General features: G+C 33.9%; 1 protein-coding gene across 1 annotated transcript in view; it reads right to left on the minus strand.

Annotated features, from left to right (window-relative positions):
• FAM135B (family with sequence similarity 135 member B) overlaps positions 1–15,493 on the minus strand; it is a 388,009-nt gene that overhangs the window by 297,970 nt on the left and 74,546 nt on the right. The window contains exon 2 of the mRNA XM_044658294.1: positions 3,319–3,398. Coding sequence (XP_044514229.1) covers positions 3,319–3,398 — 80 coding nt within the window. The remainder of the gene's footprint in view (positions 1–3,318; positions 3,399–15,493) is intronic.

Below are 15,493 nucleotides of genomic sequence, written 5' to 3' on the forward strand. Positions count from 1 at the left end.
AGAAAGAAAGAAAGAAAGAAAGAAAGAAAGGAAGGAAGGAAGGAAGGAAGGAAGAAAGAAAGAAAGAAAGAAAGGAAGGAAGGAAGGAAGGAAGGAACAAACAAAAGAAAGGGAAAGACAGAAAGAAGGAAGGAAAGAAAGAGAAGAAAGAAAAAGAAATGAAGATAAATAAGTAGAGAGATGGATGGATGAATGGATGGATGGATGGAAGGATAGATGGGATAGATAGACATATATACAATTATATTCACAAATATATATTACATATTTTGGTAATAGCATTTAAATGAAATTAGCTTCCTTTATAATTCTACATATTTTATCTTATGCATTTAAAAATAATATTCAGGGGTGCAGGGCAGCCTGGTATCACAGCAGATTGGGGAAAAAAAGTCAATGGAGGTCCTGGATTCAAATCTTGCCTTAGCCTTCTTCTGGCTCTTTTTGTCCCATCCCCCATACTTATAACACTTTTTAGCTGTGTGACCCAGGGCAAGTCTCTTAACCCCCATTGCCTAACCCTTATTACTTTTTTGTTTCAGAACCAATGCAAAGCATATTCTAAGACAGAAGGTAAAGATAAAAAGAAAATAAAAGAAGAAGAGCATTTTTAGATGCAGCCTATAAACTTCACAAGATTACCAAAAAGGGTCCATGACACACACACATAGAAGGTTAAGATCCCTGGAATAGATGATCTCTTAAGGCTATTTCTAACACAAAGCCTGTAAGACTTTAACTGACTAAATTCCAGTGTAAAAGAACCCTCAAGAAAGGTTTATTCTTTCATTCTACCTTTTAAAAAGAAGTTCATAGGAAATCAACAGCTGAAAGGGATTTTAGAGATTATCTAGTTTAGTCTCTCGAAAAGTCAAATCATTCCCCCAACTCGCTCCTGATAGTCACAGACATAAAATCCAGCAAAGCCCAGCAAGTCTCCAAATTGATCTACTTTGGAGTGTGGCATAGTGGAAAGAATGCCAGGATTCGTGGCAGAAAGACCTGAGTTTGAATCCAACTAAGACACTGACAAGCTATGTAACTCCAGATGAGTCATTTAACATTTCTTTGACTCAATATCTTCACCTCTAAAATGAGGATAATCTTAACATCTACCTCCCAGGGCTGTTTGAAGGATCAAATGATATATGAATATTACTTTGCAAGTCTGTGATAATTATAAAATTTAGATTGTTGGATGTTATAATTATCATGCTAGGATTCCAATATCGAGTCACTTAGGCTAAGTGGAACCAATATCCATGAAAGCCCATAAGCAAAACACATTGTATTTTTCCACTGTTCATGGTCAGGCAGATGAGGCAGAGCCATTTTTTGATTGAATAAACTCTACAGGGTCCTTGAGTCATTCTCTTGCAGCTTTAGCTAGAAATTAGATCTTCCTTTCAATAAAGAAACTCCCCCACCTGAGAATTACTTGAACCTAACCCTGGCACTGATTCCTGGTTCTCAACCAAGCTCATTGTTAGGATATATAATCTTGCCACCAAAACTACAACTTGAAACGTGTTCCCTCTCCCCACACATTTCTCTCACCTTAGTCTGGGGTGAGTCCATCCTATTTTGTAGCCATGTTGTGTGTTTATGCCTTTATATTGCCTTGTTGCTGCATCACATAATAATAAAGCTCATGACTGTATCTTCCTAATTACCAATTTTCTGGAAATTCCCACACATAGTTGTTTCCTTTAATTAACCAAGCAGTGAGACTAAATAAAACAAAACTTTAAAGCACTCTGCAAGCAATTAACAATTATTGCTTTTTTTATTAATATTACTAACTCGGGCTGATTTACTGACCTAGATGCAAAGAATTAGAAATTGAGGGGATGTCCCAAAAAGAGGGAATGTCTGAACAAACTGTGATTGATGTTGGTCATGGGATACTATTGTGCTATAAGAAATGATAAGCAGGATGATTTCGGAAAAAGATGGAAAGATCTGTAGGAAATGATGCAGAGCAAAATAAGCATAACTGGGAGAACACTGTACATGATAACTGCAATATTATATGATCATCAGTGAAAACATGGCTACTCTCAGCAATGCAATGATCTGGGACAATCCTGAAAAACTTAGGATGGGGGATGCTTTCCACCTCTAGGGAGAGAACTGTTGGAGTCATCTTTCACATCAGTGTATTTATGGTTTTATTTTGGGGGTTTAGTTAAGTAAGTTACAACTATGACCAATATTTTTTTTAATTAAAAAACAACTTCCTTTCAAATCTAGAACCAGAACAACTGACTAGCCTACTAATATTATTTATTTATTTTTAAACCCTTAACTTCTGTGTATTGACTTATAGGTGGAAGAGTGGTAAGGGTAGGCAATGGGGGTCAAGTGACTTGCCCAGGGTCACACAGCTGGGAAGTATTTGAGGCCGGATTTGAACCTAGGACCTCCCGTCTCTAGGCCCGGCTCTCAATCCACTGAGCTACCCAGCTGCCCCCTAATATTATTTTTAAATTTAATGTTATGCATACTATTGCCCAGATGAGCTGAAATAATTTTTTTTGGCAGTTGGATGAAAGAATGAGAATACATTTGATACAACTCCAGTAGAAGATAGGAAAATATGCCCTCCATCCTGTTCCTGCCTGATTTTGATCACCTTTGCTAATTCTTAATTTCAAAAGCTTTCATTCTAAATCATTTGGAAATTATAAGTACTGAAAATTGTACTCTTTATTTTATATATCAATTACTATGACAATTTTAAATTATTAGTGTTCTTACTATTATGAGTTTATAATTTTGGGAGGCATAGAAACTTATAGGTCCATCTCTTAAGGCAAAGAATGGATTACTAGGTACAAAACATTTAGAAATAATAGCAAAATTGTCACCACACATTTTTCCTTCTATCTGGCTAATTCTTTTAGAATATGGGGTAATAAGCTACCTCACTACTTTTGGTAGAAGAAAGTGTCAGTTGGAAAATCTCACATGTAAACAATTTTTACTGCTTTTTTCTTTTTCTTTTTCCAAGCCTTTGCCCTAGTATAGTTTGAAAAATAAAAACAGACCAGCTTAAATATTCCTCCTAATTTAAAACTTATCTTTTGCTAAAAGCCATGTTCAAAATTGGTCCACTTTGGAGTCATTATGATATTCATTCAAGTTCCTAGAAATAGCATGAAAGTATATAATTTTTGAAGACAGACTGAAATTTTTCCTCTTCTGAAAGACCCTCAAACTTGCCTTCCATACAATTGTCCTCCCCTCCAGATTCAGGCCATTAATTCCTGCATGCACCCAATAGTCTTTTTCACCCCTTTCAATCCCAGTTCTTACCTGTTTGCCCACCAATCTTGACACTCAATCTGTGGGGAATTCTTGAGGGGACCTTCAAGGTAACTCGGACTTGGTAATACCTATGAACCAAAGAAAAGAAGTCGCCTGTCATAGGATATTGATTTCTGTTCCTCATTATGAAGAGAAGGGTTCAAAATCTTACCTCCATTAATAAAAACTTTAGAATATGCATTCATATTCAAAGTATGGATAATGAGATGTCCTATTAAATATGAGAGATATGATAATAAATAATGACTAATTTATCATCATCGTCATCATCCTTTTGTAATGACTCTCCCTCTCCTGGTTCCTTTCACCAGCCATATAAAAACTTCCCTTGACTCAACCTATACTCTTGAGCTAATTGTCTTCTAATGGTCATGTCATGATTAATAAAATTCTAAAAAGAATCAGTTCAATGGATATCTCCAGTTCTTCATTTCCAACTCAGTTCTCAAGATCCTATTTTCTGGCTTCCTTCTACCACCTTAATGAAACTACTCTCCTTGAGGCTACCAGTGAAAAAATAGAAATTTTTCATTTTGCAAAGTCTACTGGCTTTTTATCATTCCTTATTCTCATTGAACTAACTGTAGCTTTTGCCTCTATGGATGATTCTTTCATTCTTAAAATTTTTTTTTTAAACTCTGTTTCTATTACATTACTTTATCCCTGGTCTCCTCTATCAGTCTCAATTCCTAAGCTCCTTTGCTAGTCAACCTTTATTCTCATCTTAAATTTCTGTTTGGGTGTTTTTCATTTTTCTGCTCTTATCTTCTCTCTTCCTTGTTGATTTCATTCCCTTCCATAGTGATTTTACCCAAGAGCGTGCTAGAACCATCTTTTACAGGCTGAAGATGTGAAATTTTCAGTGTGAACACATATGCCTCAGAAATTGACAAACACTAGAAATCATGTCTTGAATGATTGTTTTGCTAATTGTCTAGACATAAGAAAGTGAAGGAGAAAATGTTAATAATGCAGATTAAAGTTTTAAAATGTGCCTTGTACACATTTCTTTTGCTATTTTTACAGTTGTTAAACATTGGATAGTACCATACTTTATCCTATCCACATTAACATGACTTCAAACTATACCCTCTATACATACAGAATAAATCTATATATCAAGCCATGAGTTTGTTACACAACTTTAACTGTCTTCCACCTGTATTTCTATTATTGTCCCACTAGTACTTACTCAGCTGAATTCATTATCAAAAACTTCCCTATTTCTGTTTACAACATCCTCCTAGTATTTATTGATCAATAAATGCAAAGCCTTTAATTCATTTCCATCATACTCATAGCTTGTTAATGTGTAATAAATATACTGGAAATGTCATTGTTTAGCTCTGGTCATTCATTCCTTCTATCTTCCAACTTGACATCACTACTACACCCTGGACCTCGAGTAACCACTCTTAGGGGGATTTTACTAGAAATTCTGCATCTGGTTTAGATCAGTCTTATTGGTGATTCCTCACTGTATCCAATCCCTCCCCGACTCAACTAATGTTCTTTCATCTTAGCTTCCTCCTGATCAGACACTGCTGCTGCTACAGTACTTTCCAATTGGACCTCAAAGGGATTATTAACCTGGAGAAAGTTGAGAACTGGAACCAAATTGTCCTGATTGGTGAAATAACACGATACCTATCTGGTCTCCAACTTTATGCCCTAATTGGTGAGAAGTCAATCCATCCAGTCCCTACTTCTTTCATTTGCTTTCTTCTCTAGTCATCTTTTTGCCCTTTCCTATATTAATATTCCACCTCCTGCCCAACTTGGTTCTGGGAACACATTCATATTAACACTGAGATTTCTTCTACAAAGATGATATAAACTTATTATTGCCCATTTGTGCCATTCATGATTCTTTTGACTTTTAAAAATTAAAACAGCCTTCTCTGGACACTACTGTCCTCTTTGTGTGTCTCTCCCTACAGTATAAATAGTAAGCAATTAATATATTGTTTTTAGTTGAATTATTCTAAAGTTAGGCAGAACTATAATGGGTATTCCTCAAAAATGCCATTAAAATAATTTATGCTTGATATCCTTGTGCTGGGGCAGCAAAGTATTGTAGTAGATAAAGTGCTAATGCTGGAATCAGGAAAATTCATCTTCTTGAGTCCAAATCCAGCTTCAGACACATAATAGCTAAGTGATCCTGGGCAAGTCACTTAACTCTGCCTTAGATCCTCATATGTAAAATGAACTGGATAGGGAAATGGCAAATTCTAGTATCTCTGCCAAGAAAACCCCAAACTGGATCATTAAGAGTTGGACACAACTGAAATGACTGTACTACAACAACAATAATCCTTCTGGTGGTGGCCAATTGAAGAATATTTTCCATATGGATAGCACATACTCGATTCTTCTCACTGTACTTGGATATGTTTTATGTTTATATTAAATGAACAAGACCCAAGTGTGCAACTGAGTCAAACACTTTGGAATTAATAAAGTTAATGAAAATGTCATGGCATTTTCAGGCAGCTTTGTAAATCCCTTTTGAATCAATAATCAGGAGATCTTTACAATCCTGCTATTTTTTATCACATTCATTTTGTTTCTCAGCCAATAAGTATTATGTTTCCTCATAACAGATTATTGATTTTTGGGGTGAATGAATCTGTGAGTGTTATGTATAAAATGCAGAAACATGAAATTGGTCCATGCATTAGTTCTTCCTGCAATTCTCTTCTTTTGGTAGCATAGTGATATGCAAATAAACCAGAACAAGTACAGTAATAAAATATTAATCTACACAACAATTTTTTAAAGATTAACATATATCTTTTTGGGATATACTCACTTGTCTTTACCTAATTTGTCTGTTAGTCCACAATATTTTGCTATGTATACCTTAAAATTTCATCATGAAATCACATTTTTATGACTGGATATTAAGTGTACTTTTGAAAAATAGTCCATTTTCTCAAGGATTTAAATCAAGTGAGTTCCCAGGCCACTACAGCTGGTTAGCTTCCATCTCTTGGATAAGACATATGGGACAAATAACATGACATAAGGCATGGTTCAAAACTCTGTGGCACTCTTCCATCTCCATTTCTCTATTTCCATAATTTTGTTAGCAACGAATCTACTAATTTATGTATATATATTCAAGTTTCAGCATTCCTTCAATGGATAAAAGTCTGGATTATCTAGTCTCATTAGAATTAAAATAGAAACAAAAACAAAATTAAAATAGTTTTAGGGGTAGATGTTTCGTTATCTGTTGAAGATGCTCAGATCTTTTAGATGCATATGGAGTTCTTTTGACAGTTGTTTTAGTATGAAATTGATAAAAGTGAATTCAGTTACCAAACTATACTTTTTTCCACTCTTCAAGACTCTTTAGACTTTCTATTGTCTTGCCCATGAAAAAAAATTTTCCCCCTTCATAATGCAATTATTAGTTGATTTTTTTTTGTTTATTCATCGATTTACTTTAAAATTGTCTGCAATGATGTTCCTCCAACTTTAAATAATCTACACCATGCTGTAGAATAATCAAAACCAATCCCTCCAGTTGTCAGGTCTTTCTTGAAATCATTACTGATTTGATAAGGATTGAGTGGTGTGTAAAGTAATAATTTTTCCCTTCTTTACTTTTTTTTTTCATTTTAACTACAATTTTGTTTATATTTTGATAGGGCTGATCCTATTTCACTGTGGTCTTAAATATTTTTTAAACACTTGACTTCACACAAAAAGCTACTTGCACAAAAGATCGTTAAGGTAAAAGTTTTCTTAAACCTTATCTAGCCTAAAAATCTTATGTGTAAGTACTCAATAGTGTGTCTCTTTTATATAGCCACAAGTTTGACATCTCTACTCTTAAACAGCTCTCTGAGCCTATAAGGATACAGAGAAAAGGATGACTTGAATGAGTAGAGGACATGTCCTCTCCAGTCTTTATCTCTATTTTACTGTTGAGGGTAGTTCTATAGTCTATGTTCAGTACAAATGACAAATTCCTTCAAGTTCTTTAGCTTTCTTCTCCAAAATATAACTAATAACTCAATTTCTAATTTTATTTAATCTAATCATGGTTTAGATATAAATGTATTTCCTATGATTGTCCTATAATTATCTGCAAATTGTTTTGTATCGTGGCACTGAGGACATAAATGACCAAAAAAAATATAACTATGAAGTCCTTGCCTATCACTGGCAAAATCTGTTTCTATTCTAATTATATTACTTCTGCATAATAAAATCATATATATATATATATAATGTATGTGTCTGATAATCAACCAAATATATATATATGTTGGCATATATGTTTATCTATCTATCTATCTATCTATCTATCTATCTATCTATCTATCTATCTATCTATCTTTGGTTAATTCCATTGGCACTCATGTTTTGTCTACTTTCATGGCAAATTGTTTCCAGTAGCTATTGGTATTTCAGATTTATTTCCATATTATTCTTGTAGAAAAAAAAAACAATTGTTCTGCTGGTCTCTTGATCATCACCACATTTCTTGGTGGGGCCAGTCTGTAACTCTATGCCCCTATTTATTTCTTATGTTTTGAGGTACAGTTATATCACACTTGTGAGGGTGATAATCCAGCCATTGATATCACCAGTCCAATGGGCCAGAATTTCAAGATTCCTGACAAGAATTCACAGATACTATGCCAATCTCATATCACATGGACTCCCTACTGTATTACACCATGCCTGGCATCCCAGTACTTTGTCATTGCTATCTTTTACTGTGACATAGACAATGGGTTGGATTATCATTAAAAATAATATCTTCCTAAAGTTTTTTTAATCTGCTCTTGCACTTTTCTCCTGGTTTCCAAACTTTCATTGGTTCCCTACTGACTGTATGATAAAATGCAAATGTATAATCTTAGTATTTAGAACCCTCCAAAATTAGACTCTAGACTACAAGCACATGTTACCTGCCTCTTTCATGCACTGTGTTAGAATCATACAAAACTACTGGGTATTCTTGGATTACATGTTGTACTTTTCTGTCTCTGGGAATTTACAGAAACTATTTCCTATGAATGGGTTTTTAAAAAGGCTTCCCCATTCTGTGAAGAAGTCAGAACCTTCTTTCAAAGATAAACTAGTGGACCACATATTTGTCAAAGTCTTTCTTTATCTCCCTAGTTAAATGTAATAACTCATTCCTCAAATAGTCTCATTTATTTAAATGAAAAAAATATTTATAAAGTATTCATCACAGAGCCTGGCATATAGTAAGGTGAGTCCTTAATAGATGCTTATTCTCTTCCTTTTATAAGCATTTACTAAGTGTCTATTATTTGCTAGACATTGTGATTAATACTATATATTCAAATGCAAAAATTAATTAGTCTTTGCCCTTGAGGGTCTTACATACAATTTTATATTTAACTCTCTCATTTTATCACATTCTGTCCATAACATACTTATGGTGGATATAATAATTCCATTATAAATAAGGTCATTATTGTTTCTTTGTATACTCAATATCCTAGTTCAGCCAGCTTCACTTAGCAAGAGATTGTATTTCAGTTTAAAAAGCATTTACTAATTTAGATTTTCAAATTGTTTTCCAAAACAATCTCATTCCTTTAAAAATGCTTATTGATGCTTCTTTTAACATTTACAGATTCTTTTCAATGATCATACCTTCTCTATAACAATAGAATACTTCCTTGAAATGAATATGTCTAGACAAGCAAACCCAATCAAATCTTGGGCCATGTCTAAAAATATATCTCCCTCGCCCACTATAAATTAACAAAAATTCATAAAAAACCTACTATGTGCCACCCATGGTGTTGTTATATTCGGGATATACATATTTTTGTATTATTTGTTCCCGCCCTCAAGGTGTTTACATTCCAAATAAACCGAATTTTGTCTTTTTCCTGACAAATGAAGAAGGTAGCTGTATCAGATTTCAAACTATACTACAAAGTGGTAATCATCAAAACAATCAGGAATTGGCTAAGAAATAAAGTAATGGATCAGTGGTACATAATACACAGTAGTAAATGACCAGAGTAGTCTAGTGTTTGATAAACCCAAAGATGCCAGCTTTGAGGATAAGAACTCACCATTTGACAAAAATTGCTGGGAAAATTGAAAAAAAGTTTAGCAGAAACTAGACATAGACCAACAGTTCACACCACATATCAAGATAAAATCAAAATGGATAAATGATTTAGATATAAAAGGTGATATCAGAAATAAATTAAGGGATTCTAGACAAATGAAATTCTTACCTCCAAAACTCAGATCTTTGAATTTATCAAATATTAAATTACTAAAGTCATTTTCAACTGCATTATGTGCCTAATCTCTCTTTTTTAAAGTGAGAAAATTAAGGCCTAAAGACTGTAAGCAATTTGTTCAAGGCCATATAATAAATTCATGTGATGACGTTGAATATAATAGTTTACTAGATGGCCCAGTGGGTAGAGTACTTGACCTGGAGTTAGGAAAACAAGATGAAACCTGGTCTTGGATGCTCCCTAGCTATATGACCCTGGGCAAGTCCTTTAATGTCTCACAAACTTAGTTTCTTCAACTTTAAAATGAAGATATTATTAGCACCTTTCTCTAGGGTGGTCATGAGAATAAAATGAGATATTATTTTTAAAGTACTTTGCAAACTCCCGGTTTTTGCAAGTGGTTCACTTCTGCCTGCCCTCACTAAGCTTTAGCAAGCCTGACCCAAAAGATAAAGGAGACGCTGCCTGGCCAAAGGGATGGAAGAGGGGAGAAGAAGCAATGGGCCCTAAACCCACCAGAGCCAGGGACACAATCAGTGATGTTCACAGATGTTGCCATGCTGTCTGGGAGGACTGGAAGCACTTGAGTCTTGCTCAGAAGAAGCTTTAATGGGAGGTGATGCTGGAGAACTACAGAACCTGCTCAGTCTGGGCTTTGTGGCTTGTTTGGGCCAAGGAAAAGCACCTTGTATATCTGAGGGTCCATTTCAAGAAGCAGCTATCCAGTACTATATCACATAGAGAAGGTGACGATGGACATTCTTTCACTTCTGACTATATTGGAAAGGATTCTACTTTATGTCCATTGTATATAAGAGTAACTTTTGGATTTAGAAATAAACTATAATTTTATAAAAATATACTTTTATTCCTTAATTTTTAAAATATTTCTAACAGATGATTATATTTTGTCAAAAATTTTCTGCATCTATTGATATAATCATACTTTGGGGGGGTTGTTAGTAATATGGTTAATTAAATTTACAAATTTTTTTTCTAAAATTAAATCATGGAATATTATAATATTAAAGTAAGGAACTATGTTACCCATCATTTTTATGAAAAGAAGGAAAAATTACTAAACAATAAATGAAAGTATCACAGTAGAATGTATAATTTTGATTATATATAATATAAAAGTTTATGCACATCCATTATGTACATGTATAAAACATGGCTAAACACGTGTTATATGACTGTGATGGAATATTATTGCACTTTAAGAAACAATGAGCAGGTTCATTATGTTTAAACTTGGAAAAAACTCTATGAGACTATTAAGAGTGAAATGAATTCAAACCCGGCCTCAGCCACTTCCCAGCTGTGTGACCCTGGGCAAGTCACTTGACCCCCATTGCCCACCCTTACCAATCTTCCACCTATGAGACAATACACCGAAGTACAAGGGTAAAAAAAAATAGCTAAAAAAAGAGTGAAATGAATTGAACCAAGATAACACTGTATACAGCTACAGTTTTAATATTTGAAGAATATTCACCTCCAGAGTATGAACTTGGAAGTGGAAATAAAAAAGACATAATAAGCATAGTTTTCTGGATGATGCTTTCTGCCGTGTGGAGAGGGGAAAGAGGAGCTGAATTAAAAAAAAAACAAAAGTTCATGTAACAAACAAATCTAAGAAAGGTAAAAAAGGAAAGCATAGGCAAAAAGTTATTACAAGTCTAATAAAATTCTCATTTCCAAGATAGATAATATATAGATTCAAATGTATAAGAATAGGAGTTATCCCCTAATTAATGTATTGTCTAAGGATATAAGCAGGTAATTCTCAAGAGAAGATATCCAGATTACCTATAGTCATATGAAAAATTTTACAGTTATCACATATAACATTTTATATATTCATACTTTATATATTTGCAAAACACTTTAACTTATTAATTCTCACAATAATCCTATAAAATAAATAAAATTATTATTTTCATTAAAGAGTTGGAGAAACTGATGCAGATAAAGATTAAAAGACGACCAAGGGCATGGAGGTAGTAAGTACCTAAGGCAAAATTTGAACTTACATTTTCTCAATTCGAGGTTCTACATTCTGATGTACTAAAATACCTAAAATTACAATCGTTTGAATCACTACAGGAATAAACATTAAAACAATTCAGAGATTCAACTTCACATTCATCAGATTGGGAAAGATGACAAAAAGAGGAAAATGATAATTGTCAGAAGGGCCGTGGGAAAAGAGGCATATTGATGCATTGTTGGTGAACCTGTGAATGGGTACAACCAGTCTGGAAAGCAATTTAAAATGATGCACAAAAAAGTGGCCCTTTGACTCAGCTATCTCACTTTTACTCTTATATCCAAAAGAAGTCAAGAGGAAGAAAAGGCTTTGTATGTACAAGTATATTTACAGAAGTTTTTTGTTTTGATTTGTTTTGTTTTACAGAAGCAACAAACCTGAAGATGAAAAGATTACTCATCCTCTGAGGAAGGTCTGAACAAAGTTAGATATATGAATATTATGCAATACTACCAAACTATAAGAAACAGAAGAATTCTTTAAATGAATACAAGGAGACATAGAAAAGCTTAGCAAGGCAGAATAAGAAGAAAAATGTATGCACTCACATCAATATTATAAAAGTAATTTTGAAGATGATTTTAAAGTGCTAAAGAGGGAGCAGAACAGGAAAAGAAATAAATATCATAATAACATTGTAAAGTCAGACAACTTTGAAATTTGTAAGAACTGTGATCAGTTCAATGACCATTAGTGGGTCTAAAGCAATTCCCAAAGTGGGCGCCACCACCCCCTGGTGGGTGCTGCAGTGATCCAGAGGGGCGGTGATGGCCACAGGTGCATTTGGGGCCGATGAATAACTGTAAGGGGGTGGTGATAGTATGTGACAGGGGGCTAAGTAATATTTTTTCTGGAAAGTGGGCGGTAGGCCAAAAAAGTTTGGGAACCACTGGTCTTAAGGATCAATGGCATAACATACTCTCCACTTTCTAACAAAGGTAATAGAATTAGAGTGTAAATTAAGACACGTATTTTTTTTCCATAGAGCCAATGAAGGAATGGATTTTGCTTGACTATAAATATTTGTTATATAGAAGTTGTTTTGTAATGTGGTGAAGGTTGAGAGGGAGAGAAAAATATTTATATATATACATTAATTTAAATAAAGAGTTTAGGATATTGCTACAGATGTAAAATTTTGCATGCACTCTCAGTTGAGGGCACAGTTCTTTATACTTTCACTATTTAATTTGTTACAAAGTCAACTTTCATAAAATGTAAGTAACTTCAAAATGTAATATAAAAAAACAAAAATTATTTCAATAAAATATTTTAAAAAGGGGGCAGCTGGGTAGCTCAATGGATTGAGAGCCAGGCCTAGAGACGGGAGGTCCTAGGTTCAAATCCGGCCTCAGACACTTCCCAGCTGTGTGACCCTGGGCAAGTCACTTGACCCCCAATGCCTACCCTTACCACTCTTCCAACTATAAGTCAATACACAGAAGTTAAGGGTTTAAAAATATTTTAAAAATTAAAAATTGTTGTGGAAGCCTTAAAGAACTACATAAATGCTATTTTTATTAATAAATCTGAAATTATTAAGAAAAATAATAATGAAAAAAATAATTAGATGGCATTGGCCATGATAAGCATAAAATGTAATAAAAGGATGTTTTAATAAACAGAAAATGGATTATATTAGTAATGGCTGTCATTCTTGAAGCAGTTGTCTCTATGTAGATCAACAATTTGGTAGAGCAAAGATAAAAATAAATATAAAACCTAGGAATATAAATAAGAAAATAAATGTAATTAAAATAACTTCAATCTATGTGGACAAATAATTTTTATCTGTAACTTGAAAAATTACACAGAAAAAGACATTGACTTTGATTATAACAATTTCATACAGTGGACAAGTATTTATTAAATGTTTGCTTTGGGAGAGGCACTGTTCTAAGCAACAAATACAAGTCTTTTCAATGTTTCTTCCTGAAACAAAGTCTCTTTTAACATCAATAATCTTTCAGTGATATTATATGGGTCTCATTCATGGAACACTAGAGACTGAAGAAATGAAGCAAAGAATTATTCAGATGTCATTAGAGTGTTGAAGCTATAACACATTTGTCCACCAGGAACTATGCAAAGGGATAGAGGAGGATAATATTACAGAAATATATAGTTGAAAAAGAAGATGGTCCTTTTTCTATATATACATAACTAGAGCTTAGAGGGGCATCAAGCAGATTGAATAAACCATCATGAGAGTCTATAGAAAAGAGTTACATAATATGGGAATGCATACATAGGGACAGGCAATAGGCAAGCAGAAATTATCTCACAGTCAGCTAAAGAAAGTCAATTTTTAAATTTAAGGGGTAAGCATTTATACCTTGGAAGTCAGAAAACACTACAAATCACCTCCTGATTTAATGTTTTGTCCACTGTATAGATTTAAGGATGTAATGAAGAAAATAATAAAAATGCAGTTTAAACTTAAAGTGTTATTAATACAGATTAGATCCTTCTCAGATGCAAACCACATGGCTAAGGTAAATTATTTCTTCCCCACTTCTGGCAACCAATATGGTGGAATATGGAACATTTTTTTAAAAAACGAGTTTGCCCAAAACTCCCTCCAAACAATTACAAAAGAAAAAAAGATGCCTCAAAACAAATTTTGGATTGACATATTCAACAAAAGTCAGAGTGGCACAGGGTTTCAGGCAATGAAAATGTTGCGGAGCAGCAGGAAGTAAAGCCGGGGTAAAAGATGAGAGCAGTAGCATCAGCAGTGTGAGGAGCAGTAGGATCAGAGGTAAGAATAATGGAATCAAAAGCATGAGGAAAAGCCTGGAACAAAAACATGCAGGAAAACCTTCAGCTGAGAGAACAACCCTCATGCTCACAACACCAGGTAGAGCTGGCAGCTGAGGAATGTAATCTATCCACTATTACAAAACAAATTTATGAAGTCTTCATACAGATTAAAACATGCCATTCTTCACTTTATTTTCTCCTTGAATTTTTCTCTATTGTAAGTGATATATGTCTTCTTTCATAACATGATGAACATGGAAATATGTATTATATAATAACACATGTACAACTTGCACCACATTACCTATCATCTTGGGGAAGGGGGAGGAGTAGAAGGGAGGGGAAGCACATGGATCACAAAATGTCAGAAAACAATTATTGAAAATTTACCAACATATAATCTGGAAAAAATATAAAATGAAAATGTAATACATATGATGTTAAACATTTATAAGTACACCTTTTTTTAAAATCTACATCATGGGGAAAATACACCAACAAAGCCAGCAATTTATTATAGTGTTAGGATAATGTTGTATTTCACTACTGCTATTAATGGAAGGACTATATTTCTAGGCCCTTTATAGTTCAAATACTCTTCCTTCTTTGATCTTTCCCATCATGTCACTGTTGAAAGCTACTTCTTCATCTCCAGATAATCTGATCAGGACTGCTTAATTGATAAAGAGGTGAGAGACGATCTTGACTATCAGCTCAGAGCTGCTTCTCTGAAAGTGCCATTGAGTCACAAGTTTATTACATATGAAATTCAAGCTCCCTTTCACCCAAAAGCACAGAGAAAGATTTACGGCTATGCAGAAATTGCAATTACCTCTTAGACAATACACAGAGGTTGTAGAAGCTTCAAGGTGAAGATAAGAACTAGACTGGACTTTCAGGTACCTGAGTATCAGCATGCTAAATCTGGGAATATTTTGCTAGGTCTTGAAGTCCCTGAGTTTTCTGCCTTGACTGTCTCAAAGTACTTTTGAAATCCAGCAGCTGCATTCCTGACCAAAGGGGAGAATGTTAACCTCTTTACTTCTGGTTTGCTAAGAATTTAAAGCTTTCCAGTAAGATTATATTGCTT

Source organism: Gracilinanus agilis, chromosome 1, assembly GCF_016433145.1.
Source record: "Gracilinanus agilis isolate LMUSP501 chromosome 1, AgileGrace, whole genome shotgun sequence".
NCBI classification, from domain to species: domain Eukaryota; kingdom Metazoa; phylum Chordata; class Mammalia; order Didelphimorphia; family Didelphidae; genus Gracilinanus; species Gracilinanus agilis.